General features: G+C 40.9%; 2 protein-coding genes across 3 annotated transcripts in view; both read left to right on the top strand.

The window, feature by feature from the left end:
* LOC137281563 (E3 ubiquitin-protein ligase TRIM33-like) overlaps positions 1 to 5,140 on the top strand; it is a 77,304-nt gene extending 72,164 nt beyond the window's left edge. The window contains exon 4 of the mRNA XM_067812875.1: positions 5,041 to 5,140. Within this exon, the coding sequence (XP_067668976.1) occupies positions 5,041 to 5,052 (12 nt within the window). The 3' untranslated portion in view covers positions 5,053 to 5,140. The remainder of the gene's footprint in view (positions 1 to 5,040) is intronic.
* Positions 5,141 to 8,632: 3,492 nt separating this feature from the next.
* On the top strand, positions 8,633 to 20,992 carry LOC137281561 (protein PML-like). Of its 2 annotated transcripts, none has more exons than XM_067812868.1 (6): positions 8,633 to 8,654; positions 11,546 to 12,585; positions 13,124 to 13,182; positions 13,375 to 13,423; positions 15,086 to 15,145; positions 19,616 to 20,992. In XM_067812868.1, the coding sequence occupies exons 2-6, from the start codon at positions 11,547 to 11,549 to the stop codon at positions 20,287 to 20,289; spliced, it is 1,881 nt and encodes a 626-aa protein (XP_067668969.1). In that variant the 5' UTR covers positions 8,633 to 8,654; position 11,546; the 3' UTR covers positions 20,290 to 20,992. The 2 variants fall into 2 exon arrangements, with proteins under 2 accessions (XP_067668969.1, XP_067668970.1); XM_067812869.1 differs by lacking the exon at positions 8,633 to 8,654 and adding an exon at positions 11,238 to 11,268 and having other exon boundaries at positions 19,616 to 20,700.
* Positions 20,993 to 21,235: the final 243 nt, after the last annotated feature.

The raw sequence follows: 21,235 nt of genomic DNA, 5'->3' as shown, positions 1-21,235 counted from the left end.
TGTTGGTGTCAGGAGTGTGAAGAGCTGCTCTGCGAATACTGCCAGAACTTGCACAATCGTTTTAAAGGTACTAGACGACATGTTGTGGTAACCTTGACGGATACAATACCGAAATGTATGTATCTAAACTACACAATCGTTATCCTCTTGAGTATTTTGACAAAAACTGCAACAGTTTACTCTGTGCTGAATGCAAGCTTGGAGAGCATGCTGATCACGACGTTGCAGATTTAAATGTGGCTGCTGATGCTGCTAAAGGACGGATAGAAGAACATGAGAAGAACGTGTCTGCATATCGTATTTCCCACCAAGGATACCTGGAGAGTATCAGCAAAGCCATAAGTGACACAAAGAAGACAAGCAGTGATCTGAAGCAGGCCATTCGCCACACTTTCCATTCACTGCGGACACAACTCGATCAAAGAGAGAGAGAGAGAGCTGACCATCGATCTGGAGAATCTGGAGAATCAGAATCAGCAGGAACTGTCAAATCTACACAGCGAGCAAGTTACCTCTGACAATGAAAGTGAACGATACAAGTGTACCTCAGACTACATCGAGACAGTACTCAGATATGCTTCAAACTGGGACTTTCTGACACTGGAGATTTCAGTACAAGACGCAACGGAGAAGTACCTCACATCACTACCAACAGACTCGTACGGCGCACCTGCAACTACTTTCAACACGATTGGATTGGATAAACTGAAATCCGACATTTCGGAATTCGGGTCTATCAGTGCAAATGGCTCAGACCAAGGTACTTACTTCTCTCTCTCTCTCCCTCTCTCTCACATACACACACATAGATAGATAGATAGATAGATAGATAGATAGATAGATAGATAGATAGATAGATAGATAGATAGATAGATAGATGCATTTGTAATGGTTATTTATTATTTTACAGACAACGCAACACAGACAGATGGCAGTCATCTAATTAATGATGAGGGCAAATAAGAGTGGGTAAGTACTGTATAATGAAAAAAAAAACATGCCTATATGTCTTGTTCCTTTGTTAGTATACAAATTACAAAGTCAAATATAAATTAATGGGTCACAAATATATTATTAACTCACCAAAGTCTTGGTTTAAGAGTGAGAAACAATTATACCGAGCGTTAGGCAGCAGTTATGTAGGTCAAGTACGGACAAAGAGGCAGGTAGTTTAGTGTACTCCAGATAATCCGTGTGTGCCCGTGTGTCAACACAGCAATTAGCCTATAAAGACACAGTCACTGATTCTTGAACATTTGAGCTCAATTCGACCATCGCCATCAACTTAGAAATTTCTCGGCCTCGTGTCCACCTCTGTCAAAACATTCACAAAGAGAAGTAACTCTAGAGAACTACCTTAATGTCCTGCCGCTAAAATACTAATAGCACTGAACACTTATGTACAAATTGTGACCCATCATAAATATCACATAATAAAAAATACAATTTACAGAAAATACACTCTCGTAACAATGTATATCCTTTTGCTACAACCTGGAGAGCCTCTAAGGTTCTGTTTTTTTATTCAGTCGTATTTTCTGTTTCATCATAATCCAGATATGAATATATTCAGGTTCATAGAGACCCATCAATCCTCAAAAGACAACTTCACTTCGTTCAAACGTTGCTTCGTTTATCTGGTTAGATCATCAATGTTCATCACTCAAAGACCATTCTCTACTAGTAACTTCAGAGGTAAGTGCGCTGAAAAAACTCACCCCTTCGACACTGTGTCTGCATATTTTGGTTGTTGTTCAAGGGCTAGTGACAAAAACAGGCCTGGTAGGTACCAAAGGCTACACATGGTTCTATAGCTTACTGTGTTACCAGCACAACAACTGGATGGCGAGAGTTGGTTAGTTTTTGAAAGGCATTTAGAAATTGGACGAACATGCCACGTTCTATGAATAACAAATTCCTTTTTATTCTTACACGAAGTTTCAAAGCTAATCCTTTTTCCTTCATGAAATGAATAGCAAGTTGAACTGCAGTTGGCCAGTAAAAGCCACTTCGGAAATTAAAATAGATTGAATACATGCCACGTTCTATGAATAACAACTTCTTTTTTATTCTTACACGAAGTTTCAAAGCTAATCCTTGTTCCTTCATGAAATGAATAGCAAGTTGAACTGCAGTTGGCCAGTAAAAGCCACTTCGAAAATTAAAATAGATTGAGGTTTGTGTTGATAGATGTTATGGTGTATTCAAAAGAGCCGTACCCAGATCTTTGAACAAACTTTCACGATTAAAATCAAATTTTGTTTTAGCACGTCTTCTTTCTGTGATTAAGAGGCGACTAGCGAGATCAAGCTCCGCGAATTGGTTGGCATATGTCATCGTATTCCAGTTGCATTGGTCGATGCTCATGATGTTGATCACTGAATTGTCTGGTCTTGCCTCGATTACTTATAACTGCCTCCATAGAGCTGAAATGTTGCTCAGTAGGGCGTAAAACTAAACTCACTCACTGATTCCTATGCTACTGTGCCATGATATACTGTACAGCAAAGAAACGCATTATAGTTTAGCTGGAATACTTTGAGGTGCGTCATGAAACAACAAACCATCTGACCACTGATGAACAGGAATGGTCACTGACTGCTGTTTTAACTGCTGTATAGAACTGGAATGGTACTGGGTTTGCAGACATACCTCCCATGATTTTAAGAATCCACGTTGTGCTGGGTTTGTAAATCTATCTTTGTTTCTTGAACTCGGTCCGAGGTATGTTCTATGATGACTGATTATTAGGCAGTAAGTAAAGGAAACCTTTTGATAGCAGACCTTTGAAATGTGTAGTATCTGCTTTCGATTTTTTAACAAAGATTCTTTGAGACTGTTGATCACAGTTCATATTTCCTGATGCCATTTATACGATATAGGAACGAGTATTCAGGGTTGGATGGTTTGATAACTGATACATATGTTGGGGTTTATCAACAAATAGTACTGATAGTTTGCACTGAATATATGGTAGGTACAAAATGGTCTACAAAGTTGTACTTGAGAAGCTTAGCCGGATTTCTCGTTTACACCCTTAAGCAAAATGGCATTCCCCCAACAATCCAACATATCGTCAGTGCATAGTGATTCAGATGACAGAAACACATATACATGTGAGTGAGTGAGTTTTTGCACAGCTTGTAGCAATATTCAAGCAACATAACAGCAGGGAACACCAGAATTGGGCTTCACACATTCTTCCCATGTTGGGAATCAATCCCGGATCTTCAACATAACGAACCAACGCTTTAACCTCTACACTACCCCACCGCCCTAGAACGTAGAGGAGATATTGTGTGTTTTCGTTAATTAAGGTGTATCTCAGATCGAGTGACATATATTGTCAGGGATTATGCTACACCATGACGTACGAACCGTCCTACTTATCGAATACGTCATTACTTGTCGGCTGTCGTTTTTAAACATTTAACGAAAAATGAATTATAACACAATAGTTCTATAGCTTGTAATCAGATGGCATTTAGCGTATAAACTTAGAGCATGGATCACTGGTATCAAATTTCATTATTCAAATATCTTATTCACCAGACAGATTAACTTAGACTGTTCCTCATTTCACAGGCCGAGTGAACATGAGTTCAAGGCATATCGCATGCGTGTGACATGTTTTAGTTAATTTGAGTACAACCCTTCCCAACGGTGGATTTCTATAAAATAACCGTTTTCAGGGAGATAGCAGCACTTCCGTTTATGGCATACACAAATGTTGCATAAAAGAATGGGTTCCTTACTGTCTGTGCTATAAGAGATAACGTCTTTGGTGCTGAATTCTTTGTCTGTGAGGTAAAATAGTCAATAAGCACTGTATCGCATTTTCAAAATATAAAAGATTCTCGTCATGTTTCAAAGTGGGTTTTGACAACATCTGGAGTATTAATTAATGATGTCCCCGTCTACAGTTTGACAAACATCGTCTCACTTGGCGCCCTTACTTCACGTCCAAAACGGTTGAGGACGTGTAAACGTGTGTTTGCTAGAAAAGCCTAAGCATGTCATATGTTCATATGAAGATCCGAGTTCAATTCGGTCTTTAGCAGTACATGCTTGTCGTACAAAGGCGACTGACTAGTGGTATAGGGTGGTCAGGATCCCTGACTAGTAATATGCCCATGACGTTGATCACTGGATTCTCTGGTCCAAACTCGATTATGTACAGACCACCGCCATGTTGCTGGAAGATTGCTGAGTGCGACATTAAACAACAATGAACCAGTCAACCATATTCAGTTGAAACTCACCCACAACTTGCTGACTTTTATTAAGGACAAGAAACAGAGGTATTACATCAGCTGTTAGTAAATGAGACGTACAATTAAACAGAAACGCAGACCGTGATTTTGCTCACAGACGACGGGAGGATCATGCTACAAGCAAGCGGAGGGTCTCTCTGACCCTCAATACTGTCTATTTTCTACACGGATTCTAAAGCGGTTCCACTTTTACCAACGGCCAGACACAGAAACTTTGCTAAATTATCTTTAACATTAAGAACAAATTCTTAGCTTTGAAGAAGTAGGTAGGTAGAATTAAGCTATCTGTTGATACTGTGTCTGTTGAACACTCAGACGTAAAAATATCGTCAAACAACCACTTTGGGGTCTCATTGTTTACTAAATCGTATAAGAAGAGTTTAGAATACAAATAATGATAGTTTTATCTTGATATGAAGTTTATGGAAATGTGTTTTCAGGCTGCAAGTGTCTATTTTTGATAACAGACAGCTTACTATCTCAACTAACAATTTTTGACAAAATGTTTCATGGAGTGTTTATTTCATCGTCAGTGTAAATCTGCATGGGAAACATTTAGAATACCCATATACGTATTTTGACAGCGTTATAATATCTATTCATATCACAGGAATGACACAATTCACACACAGACGAAAATGGAAGCCGATATTCAGTGCATTGTTTTGTGAACATTGAAACGAGGTTGACAATAAAATGTCTAATTTGTTGTTTGATCATGAAGTCGGGAAATTTGTTAAACTATAAACAAAAGGTATATTTCCAGGTCTTCAACTAGAACTGGACGCTGCTCGAGCCAACACAGACATGTGCCTCGTAACTACAGACGGTCAGCTGGTCAACTCGCGGCCCGCCACACGACACAGACACAGCAGCAGGTTACGGGAGTATCTGGGTTCATGTGCCACCACCCGCATTTCCCTTCCTCCATCTCCCTTTACTGTCACCCCTGCCCCACACCCCCCACAGTACTGGCAGACACACTCTAGGGTGGGTGTGGTGGGTGGAGGGGGAAGTGTCTTGTCCTGGAGGTGGATGTGGTGGTGCAGAGTCAGGTGGACAGTGAGTGGTATGTTTATCAACAGCGCCGTTCCTGGTGTGTCAGTGCAGAGAGATGTGGCACACACCGGGGGAGTCTCTGTACCAGGGTGTGTCAGTAGGGGGAGAAGGGGAAGTGTTACAGTAACACAATGTCTGACACACCCTGCACACAGGCCATCCTCCACTATGGCGTTGTGCTGGATGTGTGGAAGGGGGGACTCGTTTTAAACATAGGAATGCAAGGACATGGCTTGACTTGACGAGTCTATCACGAGATATTTGTAGGATGTTGTTTGTACGTCAGGGAAGATTCTGTAGCAATGGACGTTTAAAATGCATCACGCCATCACTATTACAAAGCTAAAACGTGAAATAACGCCGCATGCCTTTGGATACGGTTGGTCGATTCGTTGCTTAAAGCCAGCTATATGGCGGCTGACTGTAAATAATCGAGTCTGAACCAGACAATCCAGTGATCAACAGCATGAACATAGCGTTAGACATTCCGGATACGATGTCATGTGTCAACAAAATCGGCAAACCTCATCACCTGATCCCATTAGTCGCCCCTAAAACTGCATGGTTTACTGGACACCAATTCTCACCCAGATCTTCATGCGTCCCTTTGGATATGACATCGTGGTGATCGCGCGTGGCTCCTCCCCACTGACTTATTCACACTCGTTCATCCCACATGCACCCTGGGCGAGAGATAAAAGACTCACAGCGCGTGTTAATGGTTGCCACCCATTGGTGGTGTATCGGCAATGTAACAAATGAGAACAGAGGAACATTTGGTTCTTAGTGACAAATTATATCCAGTGACAAATGGAAAACTTAATACATGGGGTGTTTGTTTGTTTGTAATATATTGTAATAGTTATCTCAAAAACACTCAAACACAGTAACCGTCATTGCACTGTGTCAGGTTAAATTACTCGTCGCAAAAGCTTTGTCTCTCACGCACGATACGTAAAAAAGTTGATTTTTTTTCTGGAATGTGTGCTTAATTATATTACGTCATAAGGTCAGTGATTAGTCAGTTTGACAGTCACAACAACTCTTAAAGTACAAACTGATCCCATGCTCAGAGAGCTTACGTTTCATCTGTCTGTGCTTCGCCTGATCCACCATGTGACATCATTAAAGGGACTTAACTGTAATCTACGTGACGTCCAATCTCCCTACAGCGACATGCCTTTCGCCGAGCTCCGTCTACTGACGCCACTTCAGGAACATTATCATACTGTTTCAAAATGGAATCTGATTCCAACGCAGAGAAAAGCAGCTGGCCGCAAATGTAAACAATGATTTGTATCAACACAAATGTGGAAAGGTATTCTACAAGCTGATGATAGCAACACTTCATTATTATTTTAAAGGTAGTCAACTGTAATATATGTCTATACGTCCAAACTCACTACAGCGACATGCCTTTCGATTCCAACGCAGAGAAAAGCGTTTAAAAAAGATAGTAGCATTTCATTTCTATTTTCAGTATGATAATTTTTTGTTTTTCTATCATCGTCACTTTGTTCCGTTTCCGTCTGGCTAAACCTCGCTCAGTATACAACAAGAAGGAAGGTCATATTTGTTTACAAAAGAATGAAAACAGTACTTACCAAACGTTCCAGAGTCTGTATTTACCGGTAAGTGATGCCAAAATGGACACCCTTTATCTCTCAATTATAACATGTGGGCAGAGAACTATCATTATCTTGCACAGTTAGCACATGATAACACGCATGAACCAAGTCAGGGGTCCTGATCAAACTATCCGGTTGGTCGCCTCTTACGACAAGACTGTATTGTTAAAGATCAGTTGTGACACGGGTCTCTACCTGTGGTCATCACTTACTACCAGTGGTCCCATACAAACACTTTTTGACAGTGTTTTGCTGTCTACGCGCAATGTCATTTGTTTCAGTGGACAATCGATCGTTCTGTAGCGTCGACATTTAAGATATACATGAAATACAATGAAGCCCATTGCATACTTGGTGAATGGAACATAACACTTGGCTTATGACAGTGATCCTATCGCTGTTGACTGTGGTCGCACCAAGCGCACCTTCATCCCTGATACGGTTTCAGTACATCATCATCTCGTCCATGAACACGATTTATCCACCAGTATATATGAGTTTGTTTGTAGCATGAAATGACACATAGAGTTACAGAGCATATAACTATCTCACGTTGTAGGGTATATAACTATCTCACTTTGTAGGGTATATAACTCAGTAGTGACTTTGACGTCATCCTCTTCAAAGATTTGTGATCCACTTTCATTGTTGGGATGTCTCTTAAGAAATGTGGCTGATCTCACCCAAGTTATATGTCTCCTGTCAGTTATGTTATACTCATGCCCTAATTGTCGATTAAACATGCTCTGTTGGCAACTCACACAAAATTCACACCACGTGTGGAGAAAGATTTCGGTCTCAGGGAAATAACTTTGTGAGGGTTATCTCGACTGATGAACTTCTCTGTTAGAGATGAGCCCGTACACACTGTGTGAAACAAACAATGCATTCCTTGTTAAAACATTACCCAATGAAATTGAGTGATTGTTTACTTACAATTCATATACGAACAGAGGTGTTACATTTAGCTGGAGTGAGATTGAGTGAGTGAAAGACAGCGTGATCGTATTAATGTTTTCTAACCTGACCACGGCGAGGGAGTGATGCAACGTACTGCACAGGTCGTGCCATTTTTAAAGGAATCGAAACATGGTCGTACTTGTGAGAAGCTGACATGCTGACCAATTTGGAAAAGTTAAAAAATGGGAGAATGTGTGTGTAGTACTTTTCCTGAGAATATTAACACCGGATTATATACTCATGTATCTTATTGATATACATATCTTAATTATCATCAAACAACAATAATGGTTACTAATAACGTAGAAAATTTTAAACTATCAAAGTCAAACGTTATTGCAAATATGCAAATATTTTGAAGATATATTTGCCTGCATTATATGTAAAGATGACATTTTAGGAAAAACATTCATTTCACAGTTTTAGATTTATTCAGCAATCACATTAATGCATTCTATTGATGCATAGTTACAAAATGCATACGTCTGTGGAGATGTTTGGTTAAAATGGATATTAAGCATGACTTTCTTACCAAATCGCATGGACCCACTACGAGACACTCGTTAAAATGGTAGACATTTATCTCAATATAATTGGCAGTGTCGTCCAATAAACCAGTTTGTACGGCCATACCTATCCATTGGATAACCTGCTACAATTCGATAGCTATAAAACTCGCGAAATAAGATCTGACCCGGAAGTGACATACACAACAAGGAAGCCGAACCTCCAGGTAGGTGTGTCCTGGCCTGTCTCAATATATCCCAGTAAAACTGTCTTGATGTAGATATAGCTCCAGTCAAAATCGGAAAAATACGTAGATGATAGATGATACATTTTCTACTTATGTCACACGTTAAGCTTCTACAGCCGAGCGTCAAATCAAACAGGTTATCCTATCATTGCCACTCTTACCTCAGACGCCATTACCTCTAATGTAATGTAACACCGATACAGCAAAAGCAGACCTTTTGACTTTGTGGCAATTAAACAGGGTGTTGATTGAAGCGTACTTTACAAGATAAACCTGAAACCTGAATTTGAAGTATCGTCGCCAGGTATGCTTTCAAGGCGGCCTGAACGACAGGGTAGGTAGGACAGGGTGTTTTCAGACTGACAAAGCTGGAGACATGTCACAATGACCTAAACACCCGGCGATTGTGAGGTAGGATATGTAGGTCGGAGTTGCAGGGTGGCAGCACAAGGTGTGTGGTATATACGGGTGGAGTAATAGTATATATTAACAGATCCGTTTGATACAATAAGTGTTTAGTGGTAGAGGTAGATGAAAAACATGGATGGACTTGATTATTTTAAATCATTGTTAGCAGAAGGTTTATGAGAAATGCTTAGGGTGAATAAAATGGGTGTAAAGGTATAGTAAATTATGTGTACTGGTGGGTAGTACTGGGTTTGTGGGTGAGTGTGGATAGTATATCACAACGTAGAGATTGGGGTTAAAATGTGGTATATATGGTGTATATACGGAGGTATGGGTGAAGTTAATAGTGCATGCTAGTAGACATCACAAAATGAGGATTGGCGTTAAGATGAAATAAAGGTGGTGAACATACAGGAGTAAGTGGGGGTGGATAGTGCATGCTAGTAGATATCACAAAATGGGGATTGGCGTTAAGATGTAATGTAGGTGTTGAACATACAGGAGTAAGTGGGGATGGATAGTGCATGCTAGTAGATTTCACAATGTGGAGAATGGGGTTAAGATGTAGTATAAGTGGTGTACATGCAAGGGTGGATAAGGGTGGATGGTGTATGCCGGTAGATATGCCAGTGTGGAGGGGATAGATGTTAAGGTGTAGTAAATCAGGGGAGGGTAGGTGCAGTGTACGGGTGAGTGAGTGAGTGAGTTTAGTTTTACGCCGCACTCAGTAATATTTAAGCTATATGGCGGCGGTCTGTAAATAATCGGGTCTGGACCAGACAATCCAGTGATCGATCAGCATCGAGCTGCACAATTGGGAACCGATGACATGTGTCAAGCAAGTCAGCGAGCCTGACCACCCGATCGAACAGTGTACGGTAGTAGATGTTAGACACTATAGCAGGCTATGGTTGAGGTGTAAAATGTACAGACGGGGGTGACTGGAAGAGGATAGTGTATACGAGTGGATAGTAAACACTGTAGGTGATTGGGGTAGAGGTCTATAGCGTACAGACTGGTGTGACAGTGCATGTAGTAGATGTCATATTATATGGCCTGTAGGACAGTTGTTGGATAAAGTATATTTAGGTCACATATCCAGTGTCGGCCTTTTGATCTTATTTTGAATAACGTATCGACATATAAGCTTACCTAACGTACAACCTTAAATTCAAATGAGCTAAATGAAATTTAGAACACAATTCCACCGTTATTTCTGTAATGAGGTAATTCTTTTCTATAGAAAACATGGTATTCATCTTCTACTAAATAAAGGTATTAGTTTTTACACACAAATTCTGTATAAGGCATATTGAACAATACCCTATTACAAGTAATGTTGACACATGAGTTGTGAACTGGTGTTCGAAATTTATACATTGCGCTGACTGCTCATATCTCTCGGATTACAGCAACATATAATTCGGATTTCAGAAGGGATTTTATATCAACAGTATACCTTTGAAAACTTGACTTGCGAAATCATTTTTCAAAATAAATATATCTTAAATATATATGCAGTCAAAAAATGCTATGGTGTGGGATACTGAGATGTTGAATGTAGTTTGTATTTGGAGAAAGCAGAAGGTGTTAGGTGTACGTGTTGAGTAACCAGAAGAGATACATAAAGGTGATGAACTTACGTATGCTGTAGCAAAATCCTTGTCAAACTACAAACGCGTGAAGGTCCGGCAAAACAGGCCTTCAGCAACTAAGGCAACTAACGAGATCAAATGGTCAGCTATATGGCAGCGGTTTGTAAATAGTCGACTTTTCGATCATACAGTGATCAGCAGCATGAGCATCGATCTGCGCAACTGGAAACCGATGACATGTGTCAACCAAGCCAGCGGGGCTGACCACTCAATCCCGTTAGTCACTTCTTACGACACGCATAGTCACCTTTTATGTTAATCATGGGTTTGCTGAAGGCCTATTCTACACCGGACCTTCACGGTTCAGCAGTGACAGAACATCCCATCGGTTGACAAACATTGGCTTCACGACTCAGACAAGACGGTATCTGTGCCTGCAGATGTTATGTGATGTACAGTTGACGCTTCAACATCGACATCTAGGTCTTTGGTGAGAACGCACGGTTTGCCAGTAGTGAAAGAAACAGTGGCGGAGAGAGATGTTCCAGCTGTTCAGGAATGCAGACGTCGTGGAGAACGTGTTTGTTTGTGTGTGTGTTTTCTTTTTTTAGTAAAATTAGAACATGTGTGTCATTGATGTTGTAAGCTGTTTTTAATATATTTGGGTGGTTTGTTGACTGTGACTGGAGAAAAATGGATTGATTGCCCAAATGAATCAGTAACAGCAGTTAAGGTGACTATGAATATTTAATTCAAATGCAGGTTTAATCAATACTCCGGTTGAGCGTATGCATTTTCCTGGAATCAATATGCCCTTTCTGAGAAGTGCAATCGATGGAACAGAGACAACTATATTATTTGTTTCAGAATGGACGCCTTCTCCAAATGTTCTGTCTGTCTGCAGAGGTTTACCCTGAAAGGACCCGCCCCATACCTACTGCCCTGTCTTCACGCCGTGTGTGAGGCATGTGTGACATCTGTAGCTGGTTGTGTGATATCATGCTCTACATGTCAGAGCGAGGTCAAACTCACAGACACAACACTCCAGAAGGATGCAGTGAGACAGAAGGAAATATTCCATCTGACAGTTAAACATCGTCGCACCGACCTCCTCTGTACAAACGATGACGGCAACCAGGCTGTGTGCTGGTGTCAGGAGTGTGAAGAGTTCCTCTGTGAATACTGTCAGAACTTGCACAATCGTTTTAATGCTACCAGACGACATGTTGTGGAAACATTTACGGATACAACACTGGGAAGTATGTATGTTGAGTCAGTTTGTAAACTACACAATCGTTATCCTCTGGAATATTTTGATAAAAGCTGCAACAGTTTAATCTGTGCCAAATGCAGACTTGGCGGGCATGCCGACCATGATGTTGGGGATTTAAATGAGGCTGCTGATGCTGCTAAAGGACGGATAGTAGAACATGGGAAGAACGTGTCTGCATATCGTATTTCCCACCAAACATATCTGAAGAGCATCAGTAAAGCCATAAATGACACAAAGAAGACAAGCAGTGATCTGAAGGAGGCCATCCACCACACTTTCCATTCCTTACGGACAAAACTCGACCAAAGAGAGAAGGAGCTGATCATCGAGCTTGAGAACCAGACGAAGCAGGAACTGTTAAGTCTGCACACCAAGCAAGTTACCTCTGAAGGTGAAAGTGAACGATGCAAGTGGACCTCAGACTACATCAAGACAGTACTCAGATATGCTTCAAACTCAGACTATCTAACACTGGAGAGTTCAATACAAGACACAACGAAGACGCACCTTGCATCACTACCTCCACACAGGCTCAGGACACATGTAGCCACTTTCAACACGAGAGGGCTGGATAAACTGAAATCCGAAATTTCGGAATTCGGGTGTATCAGTGCATATGGCTCAGATCAAACAGGTACCTACTTACACACACACACGCACACACACACTCTCTCTGTCTTTCTCTCTCTCTCTCCCTCTCTCTCTCTCTCTATATATATATATATATCCTTCTCTCTCTCCCTCTCTAACTCAAGCACACTCGGTAATACCAAAGGTAATAGTCATTAATAAACTTAAATGTGTTGGGTTCATTTATTCTCAAATGTAAATGAATCTTTTTGTGTGTTTCATGAGCACTTCAAAGAGCATGTTAGAACATGTAGAGAAGCAACTCATTCGGTATTCGTCGAGTTTAGGTGAAATAATACATTGTCGTCAAAAAAAGCATCATTTTTGAGTAAAAGCTTCGTGTTATCAAAGCCTAGGGTGTTCCCATACCTTTTTTGGGTTATAGTATAGAGAGAGAGTGAAAATGTGATGACCTTTTTGTGAATTCTTCAGTCGAGTGTCACTTTATGGTGATATGATCATGTTCAGTCCCAAGACTTTTCTACAACAATTCAGTTAGGCGTAGACAATTTGATTTGTAACAGTTGTTGGTTATTTTACAGACAATGGAACACAGACAGACGGCAGTCATCTAACAGATGCTGACAGCAAACACGAGCATGTAAGTACTTCGTAATGACTGCACATGCCTATGTGTCTCGTTTCTTCCTTAGTAATCAATATTAACAATTTGCGATCAACAGCGAAATATGCTATTATTGTCTGTACACAAAACTGATGTTTGAAGTTTAAACAAACCTACTGCTCTTTCAATTTTGAATTGCGACATTAATGTATATCCTTTTCTTACAAGCTGGAGTTCTTGGAGGTTCCTAACGATCCAACAGCAATGCCACGTTTTGGTAAGTAAAACACTGAAATAGGAAACAACTTTACGAGAACTGTCTGACCTACACCAGCGCTAAAAGAAACACATCACCTTGACACATCCCAGATGTCGAAATGACAACGATTGTTGTTTTCACCAATGATTTGACTCCCAGTTTTAGACAGAAATCGCATGTAAAAGCTTCCATGATTTTCGCGAAACGAGCTTAATGATACTTGACAGGTTCGAGAAGATAGCGATCGTCTACTTCAGGTGATAAAGCCTATAATCACCGATTGTAAAGCCTAGAGTATCTTCAGCCTTAAATTCTCTGAGGATTGTAAGCCATCTCGCCAGGTATGGTCGACCCTCCCATGTTTTGGGATCACAGGACTCAGTTGTCTCTATAATCCTCTAATCTCCAGCACAGGCTCTAACTGCTACCACTACATGAGTTTAGTTATTCAAGACACATTTATGACTCATCATTCAGATTACTGATGGAAAGTGCTTCTATTCAGCATTTCTATGGCTCTGTGGTTATTCGTCGGTGTCATGGAGGCCAGTGACCAGTTTCCTCATCTTCCAGACATCCATCTGGAAGTCATCCTATTTAGACTCAACAGACAACTTCATTTTGTTCTAATGTTGCTTCATTAACATCGTTAGATAATTAATGCTTACAAGTTAAAGACTATTCTCTACTAGAAATTTCAGAATTAAGGGCAATTTATCGCACTGAAAAACCTCACCCATTCGACATGGTGTCTGCATACTTTGGTAGTGCTTCAAAGGCTAATGACAAATGTAGGTCTGGTAGATAAAAGTCTACACATGGTTCTGGAGCTTACTGTGTTATCAGTACAACAATTGGATGGAGACAGTTTGTTATTTTTTTGAAAGGCATTTAGAAGTTGGACGAACAGGAATACATGACACGTTCTATGGATAATAACTTCTTTTTATTCTTTACACGAAATTTCAGAGCGACTTATTGTTGCTTCATCAGGCTGGATGTGTTCAAGTAACATGTTTCAGGAGGATCCAGGTTAGACAAAGATTCCACTCGAGGTAGATGAAGCAATGTTGAGACAGGAGTAGTGTTCATGAATATTTCAAAGGGACAAAGCAAAAGGACGCAGTCATATAACATGATATGGATAGCTTTTACGTATATTTTGATAAGAATGCATTTAATAATCTTATACATCATCGGCACCATTTAGAAATGGACGGCAGCTGAATAGCAAGTCGAATTGCAGTTGGCCAGTAAAACCCATTTCGGAAACTTAACAGACTGAGCTTTGTGTTGATAGATGGTATGGTGTTCTCAATAGAGCCGTACCCAACTTTCATTCTTAAAATCCAATTTAGTTTTAGTACGTCTCTTTTCTGTGGACCCGTGAAGGTCCCTGGGTAGAATAGGCCTTCAGCAACCCATGCTTGCCATAAAAGGCTACTGTGCTTGTCGTAAGAGGCGACTAACGGGATGGCTGGTCAAGCTTGATTGACACTCGTCATCGGTTCCCAATTGCTCAGATCGATGCTCATGATCTGTGGATTATCTGGTCCAGATTCGATTACTTACAGACCGCTGCCATATAGCTCGAATGGTGCTGAGTGCGGCGTAAAACTAAACTCACTCACTCTGTTCTTTCTGTGATTCTTCCATGTGTAGCGAGGATGCATGTTGCAGATGCTGGGTGTGAAAGCTGTAGACGTAAAACAGGGACGATGACGCCGGTGACTCTGCGGTGTAAGTACAATCAGATTCAAACTGTCTAAACTGTTAATGAAGCGCCGTTGTCTCCACTTCACATATATGCGTGAAGTTCTGGCTTAGAATCGGTCTTCAGTAACCCAAGTTTGTCGTAAGAGGCAACTAGCAAGATCGGGTTTTTAAGCTCCTCGGTGGAAATATATCATCTTACCCTAGTTGCATAGATCGATGCTCATGATGTTGATCACTGAATTGTCTGGCCCTGCCTCGAGTAATTATAACCGTGGCCACACAACTGAAATGTTACCGATTATGGTGTAAAACTAGACTCATTCACTCATTCCTTTGCTACTGTAAATTATTTACTGAGAGCAAAAGAAACGCATCTGTTGGAATATTTCTGAGTGCACCGTTAACCACAAACCAACCGACCATTCATAAAAATGATTGGTCAATGACTGCCGTTTAAACACCAACTGTAGTGTTCGTGCTGTAGACGGTATGCTATACAAATATACAGTTTAGAGGGTGCTGTACGCAGGATGTCCTACAATGATTGCTGTACATAGGATGCCGTAGTCAGCTTGCTGAACATAGGATGCTGTATATGGGATGCTGTACACGGGATGCTGTGCATAGGATGCTGTACTTAGGATGCTGTACACAGGATGTTGTACACGGGATGCTGTACACGGGATGCTGTATACGGGATGCTGGACAAGGGATGCTGAACACAGGATGCTGTACATAGGATGCTGTAGTCAGCTTGCTGAACATAGGATGCTGTACATAGGATGCTGTACTTAGGATGCTGTACACAGGATGTTGTACACGGTATGCTGTACACGGGATGCTGTACATGGGATACTGCACACAGGATGCTGTACATGGGATTCTGTACGCAGTATGTTGTACACGGGATGCTGTAGTAGGCGTCCTGCCAACAACAGGCTGCAGACGGGACGCTATAGACAGTATGCTGTAGACAGGATGATGTACACGGGATTCTGTACACAGTATGCCCTATACAGGATGTTGTACACAGGATTCCATGTACAGGGTGCTGTACACACAGAATGCTATACACAGGATGCAATACACAGGATGGTGTACAGGGAATACTGTACACAGGATATTCTACACACGATGCTCTACACAGGATGTTCTACACAAGATGCTCTACATGGATGCTCTACACAGGATGCTGTTCTGGGCGCGCTGTACACGCGATGATGTACCCGCTGCTACTGAATTCCCTGAATACACACTACTGTGGTGTGATGGTCATTCCTTTCAACACCGTTTGAGAAAGTGAATTGTATTTTACGCTGATTCTAGCAATCTTGCAATACTATCGCCGCGAGAGTACAAGGCTCTGTGGGTTGTGGTATTCTTAGCTCTATAAATACTGGAATGGCTCTGGGTCTACAGACATACCCTATATGATTTAAAGAAACAACGCTGTGTTGGGTTGTAGATTTATCTGCATTTCTTGAAGATGGTACATATACATATTCTATTATCACTGATTATCAGACATCAAGTAAAGCAACGCTTCTGAGAGAAGACCATTGAAATCTAAGGCATCTGCTTTCGATTTTTCAACAATAACTCTTTTAGATCGTTGATCACACTTCATATTTCCTGAGATCATTTATACGACACTGGAACGAGTACTCACGACTGGATGGTTTGATCATTGATAACTGTTGGAGTTGAATATATGGTAAGTGCAAAAGGGTCTTCATCTTTATACTTGAGAAGCTTAGCTGGATTTCTTACTTACACTCCTAAGCAAAATGGCCTTCACCCAACAATCCAACATATTGTCAGTGTATTCGTGATTCAGATGACAGAAACACAGACGCATGTTTACATTCACAACTGCCGATCTATTTCGACTTTAATATGCTGTGTAGAGTGTAGAGTGAGTGGGTTAGTATGATTTGACACAGCTTGTAGCACTATTCAAGCAACATAACAACGGGGAACACCAGAATTGGGTTTCACACGTTGTACCCATCTGAGGAATCAAAGACCGGTCTTCAGTGTAACGAATCAACATTGTAATCTCTAGGCTACCCCACCGCCCCACTAAGTAGAAAAGATATTGTGTGCTTTCATGAGTTTGTATCTCAGATCGCATGGCGTGGTTAAAGGAGATATTTTAAGGGTTGAAAGCTAAAACATATTTCATATGACTTAGGAACCGTCCTATTTATCGTATACGTCATTACTTGGCTGTCGTTTTTAAACAGTTACCGAGAAAAAACATAACGCTATCCTTGCATAGCTTGTAATCAGATGACATTTGGCATTTAAAATGAGAGTTGCTCATAACATCGATCAGTGGTGTCAAATATCGCATTCACTAGACAGGATCAAAAGGAATGGGGCTCCTATTGTTTGCTGCTCTGAGAGATGACGTCTTTGGTGTTGAATTCTTTATCTGTGGTGTAATGTAGTTACTTAACAATGTGTTGCACTTTCAGGTCATAAACGGTTTCTCCACGTGTTTCAAAGTGGAATTGAACGTCATTGTTGTTGTCGATGTCAACATCTGGAGTAATGCTTAATGGTGTCCCCGTCCACAGTTAGAAATCGGCTCACACGGTGCCATCACTTCACGTCCAAAAGCGTTCGAGGACGTATAAACGTTCGTAGGGTAGAAAAGCCAAACATGTCATATGCTACTATGCCCATGACGATCCGGGTTAAAATCGATCTTTAGTAGTGCACGCTTGTCGTAAAAAGGCGACTGACTAATGGTACAGGGCGGTCAGGTTCCCTGACTGTGCTCATCATGTTGATCACCGGATTCTCTGGTCCAGTCTTGATTATGTACAGACCACCGCCATGTTACTGAAAGATTGATGATTGCGGCATTAAACAACAGTGAACCAGTCAAACATATATTCAGTGGAAACTAATCCTCTTCTTGTTGAGTTTAATAGGAAACAATAAACGGAGATATTACATCAACTGGTAGTAAAAGAGAACTACAATAAACAGAAACACATGCCGGGATTTTGCTCACAGACAACTGGAGGATCATGTCACAAGCAAACGGACGGTCTATCTGACCATCGATACTCACTGTCTATTCTCTAACTTAACTGGCTCTGTTTAGTTCAAAGGGGTTCTACTTTTACCAACGGCCCGACACAGAAAATTTGCAAATTATCTTTAGCAATATAAGTTATCACATCGTGTCTCGGGAAATACGGGGTTTTATCAGTCCCTCGTAAGGTTGTATTCCCCGATTCTCACTTCTCACGTCGTCACCAAGGTGTAACGGGAGGATATGACTTTCGCAGCGGGAGTATAAAAGTCGTATACTCCCGCTGGCGGATCGTGATGGATGTACATGGTGTTTTATCAGAGTCAAGTGGACCAATGAAAACTCGACATTCTTACATGAGGCCATATAATAGGATTTAATTCTCAGCTATAATGTTAACTGTTCTTCATAAACTTATCAAATTCCATCTGTATCATTTAGTTTAATATCAGTGAAATGTGTAAGATGAAAGCCTACAATTATAATAATAAGATGCGAATATATGTAGCTCAGCTAGACGGCAGATAATACAGTTTACTGAAAGGTGACAGTACTTGGAAGTGCTTGATCGTTATTCGAAAATTCTAGGTTTTACATGTTGAATTGAATATTCACTGAAATGAGTAAACGTGTTTGACTGTTTTTCAGAGAATAGAAGACTGTAGACTATCCCTGATTTCAGATACTGTCTGTGAAGGAAAGATGATTCATGCGACATCGTTAAAGATGAATGTTTACTCCCTACCAAAGTCAAAACTTGTTTCAAAGTACACGTTCATGTTTTATTTCTTTCTGAAACTGTAGCTAAAGAGTTAATCATATCTGAAACTGACAAGTTTGAGAACAGTGTTATAAAAACAAACATGAGAGAATACATGTCACAGCCAATACACATAACGTGACAACCTGTGTCCCGCCAAGCGACTGTGTTCAGGCTGTGGTTAGTGATTGATTGAAGCTGACGTAGAAGTTACCTGATGATACTGTGGCTGTTGAACACTCAAATATCGGCAAACAACTACTTTGTCAGTCTTATTGTTTACTAAATCGTATAAGAAGAGTTTAGAATACAAACAATGATAGTTTCATCATGATGGGAAGTTTATACAAATGTGTTTTCAGACGGCAAGTGTCAATTTCTGACTACAGACAACAAACCAGCTCAACTAACAATTTCTTACAAAATGTTTCATGGAGAGTTTATTTCATTGTCAGTCAATGTAAAATTGTATGAAAAAAATTTAGAATACCCATACATATATTCACAGCGTTATAATATCTATTTATATCACAGTTATGACACAATTCACACACAGACGAAAATGGCAGCCGATATTCAGTGCGCTGTTTTGTAAACATGGAAACGAGGTTGACATTAAAATGTCTAATTTGTTGTTTGAAGTCGGGAAATTTGTTAAACTGTAAAACAAAATGTATATTTCCAGGTCCTCAAATACAACTGGACGCTGCTCGAGCCAACACAGACTGGTGCCACGTAACTACAGACGGTGAGCTGGTCAACTCGCCGCCCACCACACAACACAGACACAGCGGCAGGTTACGGAAATATCGGGGTACATGTGCCTCCACCTCCATCCCCCTTCCTCCACCATCCTCCCCTGGCCCACACACCCCACAATACTGGGAGACACACTCTAGGGTGGGTGTGGTGGATGGAGGGTTGGGGTGGCTTGTCCTGGAGGTGGGTGTGGTGGAGGAGAGTCAGCTGGACAGTGAGAGGTATGTTTGTCTACAGCCCCGCTCCTGGTGTGTCAGTGTATGGAGCTGTGACACACACCGGGGGAGTCTCTGTACCATCGTGTGTCAGCAGGGGGAGAAGGGGATGTGTTACAATAACACAATGTCTAACACACCCGGCACACAGGCCACCCTCCACTATGGCGTTGTGTTGGATGTGGGGAGGGGGAGACTCGCCTTCATCGACCTGGACAGAGAGGTTGTTTTAGCCAAGGTGGATGTTGAGTGGAGGGAGTCTCTTCTTCCCGTGTTTGGTGCTGGTCGGCGAGATCTCTACACAGTCAACATGAAGGTGATAAGTGGGGTAGACATCCCCATGACTGACACCAAGAAGTCACTTATCTCTGACGCCTTGAATTAGACAATGAAATAACCATGACATTGTGTAAACATGTAAATGTGACTTATTTATTTATACTGTCAAATGTAACTGTAGTGATTGAGGCGGACGTATAAGTTGTCTGTCCATGGGCTGTTTGTTGTGTACAAGAATGTAACGAGGTCAGCTAAATGTGTTGTTTTTCTACTTGACTCGATTCTGTAGGATGTTACAAACATTTTGTATCCAGACGTGACTATTGTTATGATTATTATTCTGCAGTAGTTAACCAGTTTATCATACATTTCATACGTGTCTGGACATTGTTACAACAAATAAGTGAATGCACAAATTCATCCAAAATTATTCCAGATCGTGAATATATTACCATATTTGGTTTCTACTACGTAATGTAAGTGTTTTAAATCCTCACATTAACAGTTTGTGATGAAATTATTGTCGTTGTGAATCCACACACGTCACATTTGATGTCAGTGACGAGGTGTGGTGAAAGTGATTGAAGCGGACATAGAATGTCCTCGTGTACGTGGCGAGACGCATATTCCGAAACACAATCAAGTTCACAGAATCTTTTGTTTCTCTGATTAGCTAGGTTTTATTGTCAGTAAGAAGTTTTTGAAATCTACACTTGAACAATATTGGGGTGTAGTGAAGCGGAAATGGCAGATTCTAAATATATGCTGTAACACTACACAGACACGGGAATGACTAAAGAAAAGAAAAATGACAGCAGTTTCTGCTTGTTTAATGGTATTATTTATTCTGCAGTGACCAACACATGCACTAGCTACTTAAAACAAGAGCAAGTATGACAAGTTATATCAGCGACACCAGAGGTTAAAATCATTCTATTTCTCAGATTTGATTATGGGGCAGTTCCAATGAGCTGCAGTCAAAGGGAAGTAACTCTATGCGGGATGCTGTGACCGAACCTGTTTTTGCACTTCGCCACTCTCGATGCTCATAC

This window comes from Haliotis asinina, chromosome 4 (assembly GCF_037392515.1).
Source record: "Haliotis asinina isolate JCU_RB_2024 chromosome 4, JCU_Hal_asi_v2, whole genome shotgun sequence".
Classification (NCBI taxonomy): Eukaryota; Metazoa; Mollusca; class Gastropoda; order Lepetellida; family Haliotidae; genus Haliotis; species Haliotis asinina.
This window is presented reverse-complemented; position numbering and strand designations above follow the sequence as displayed.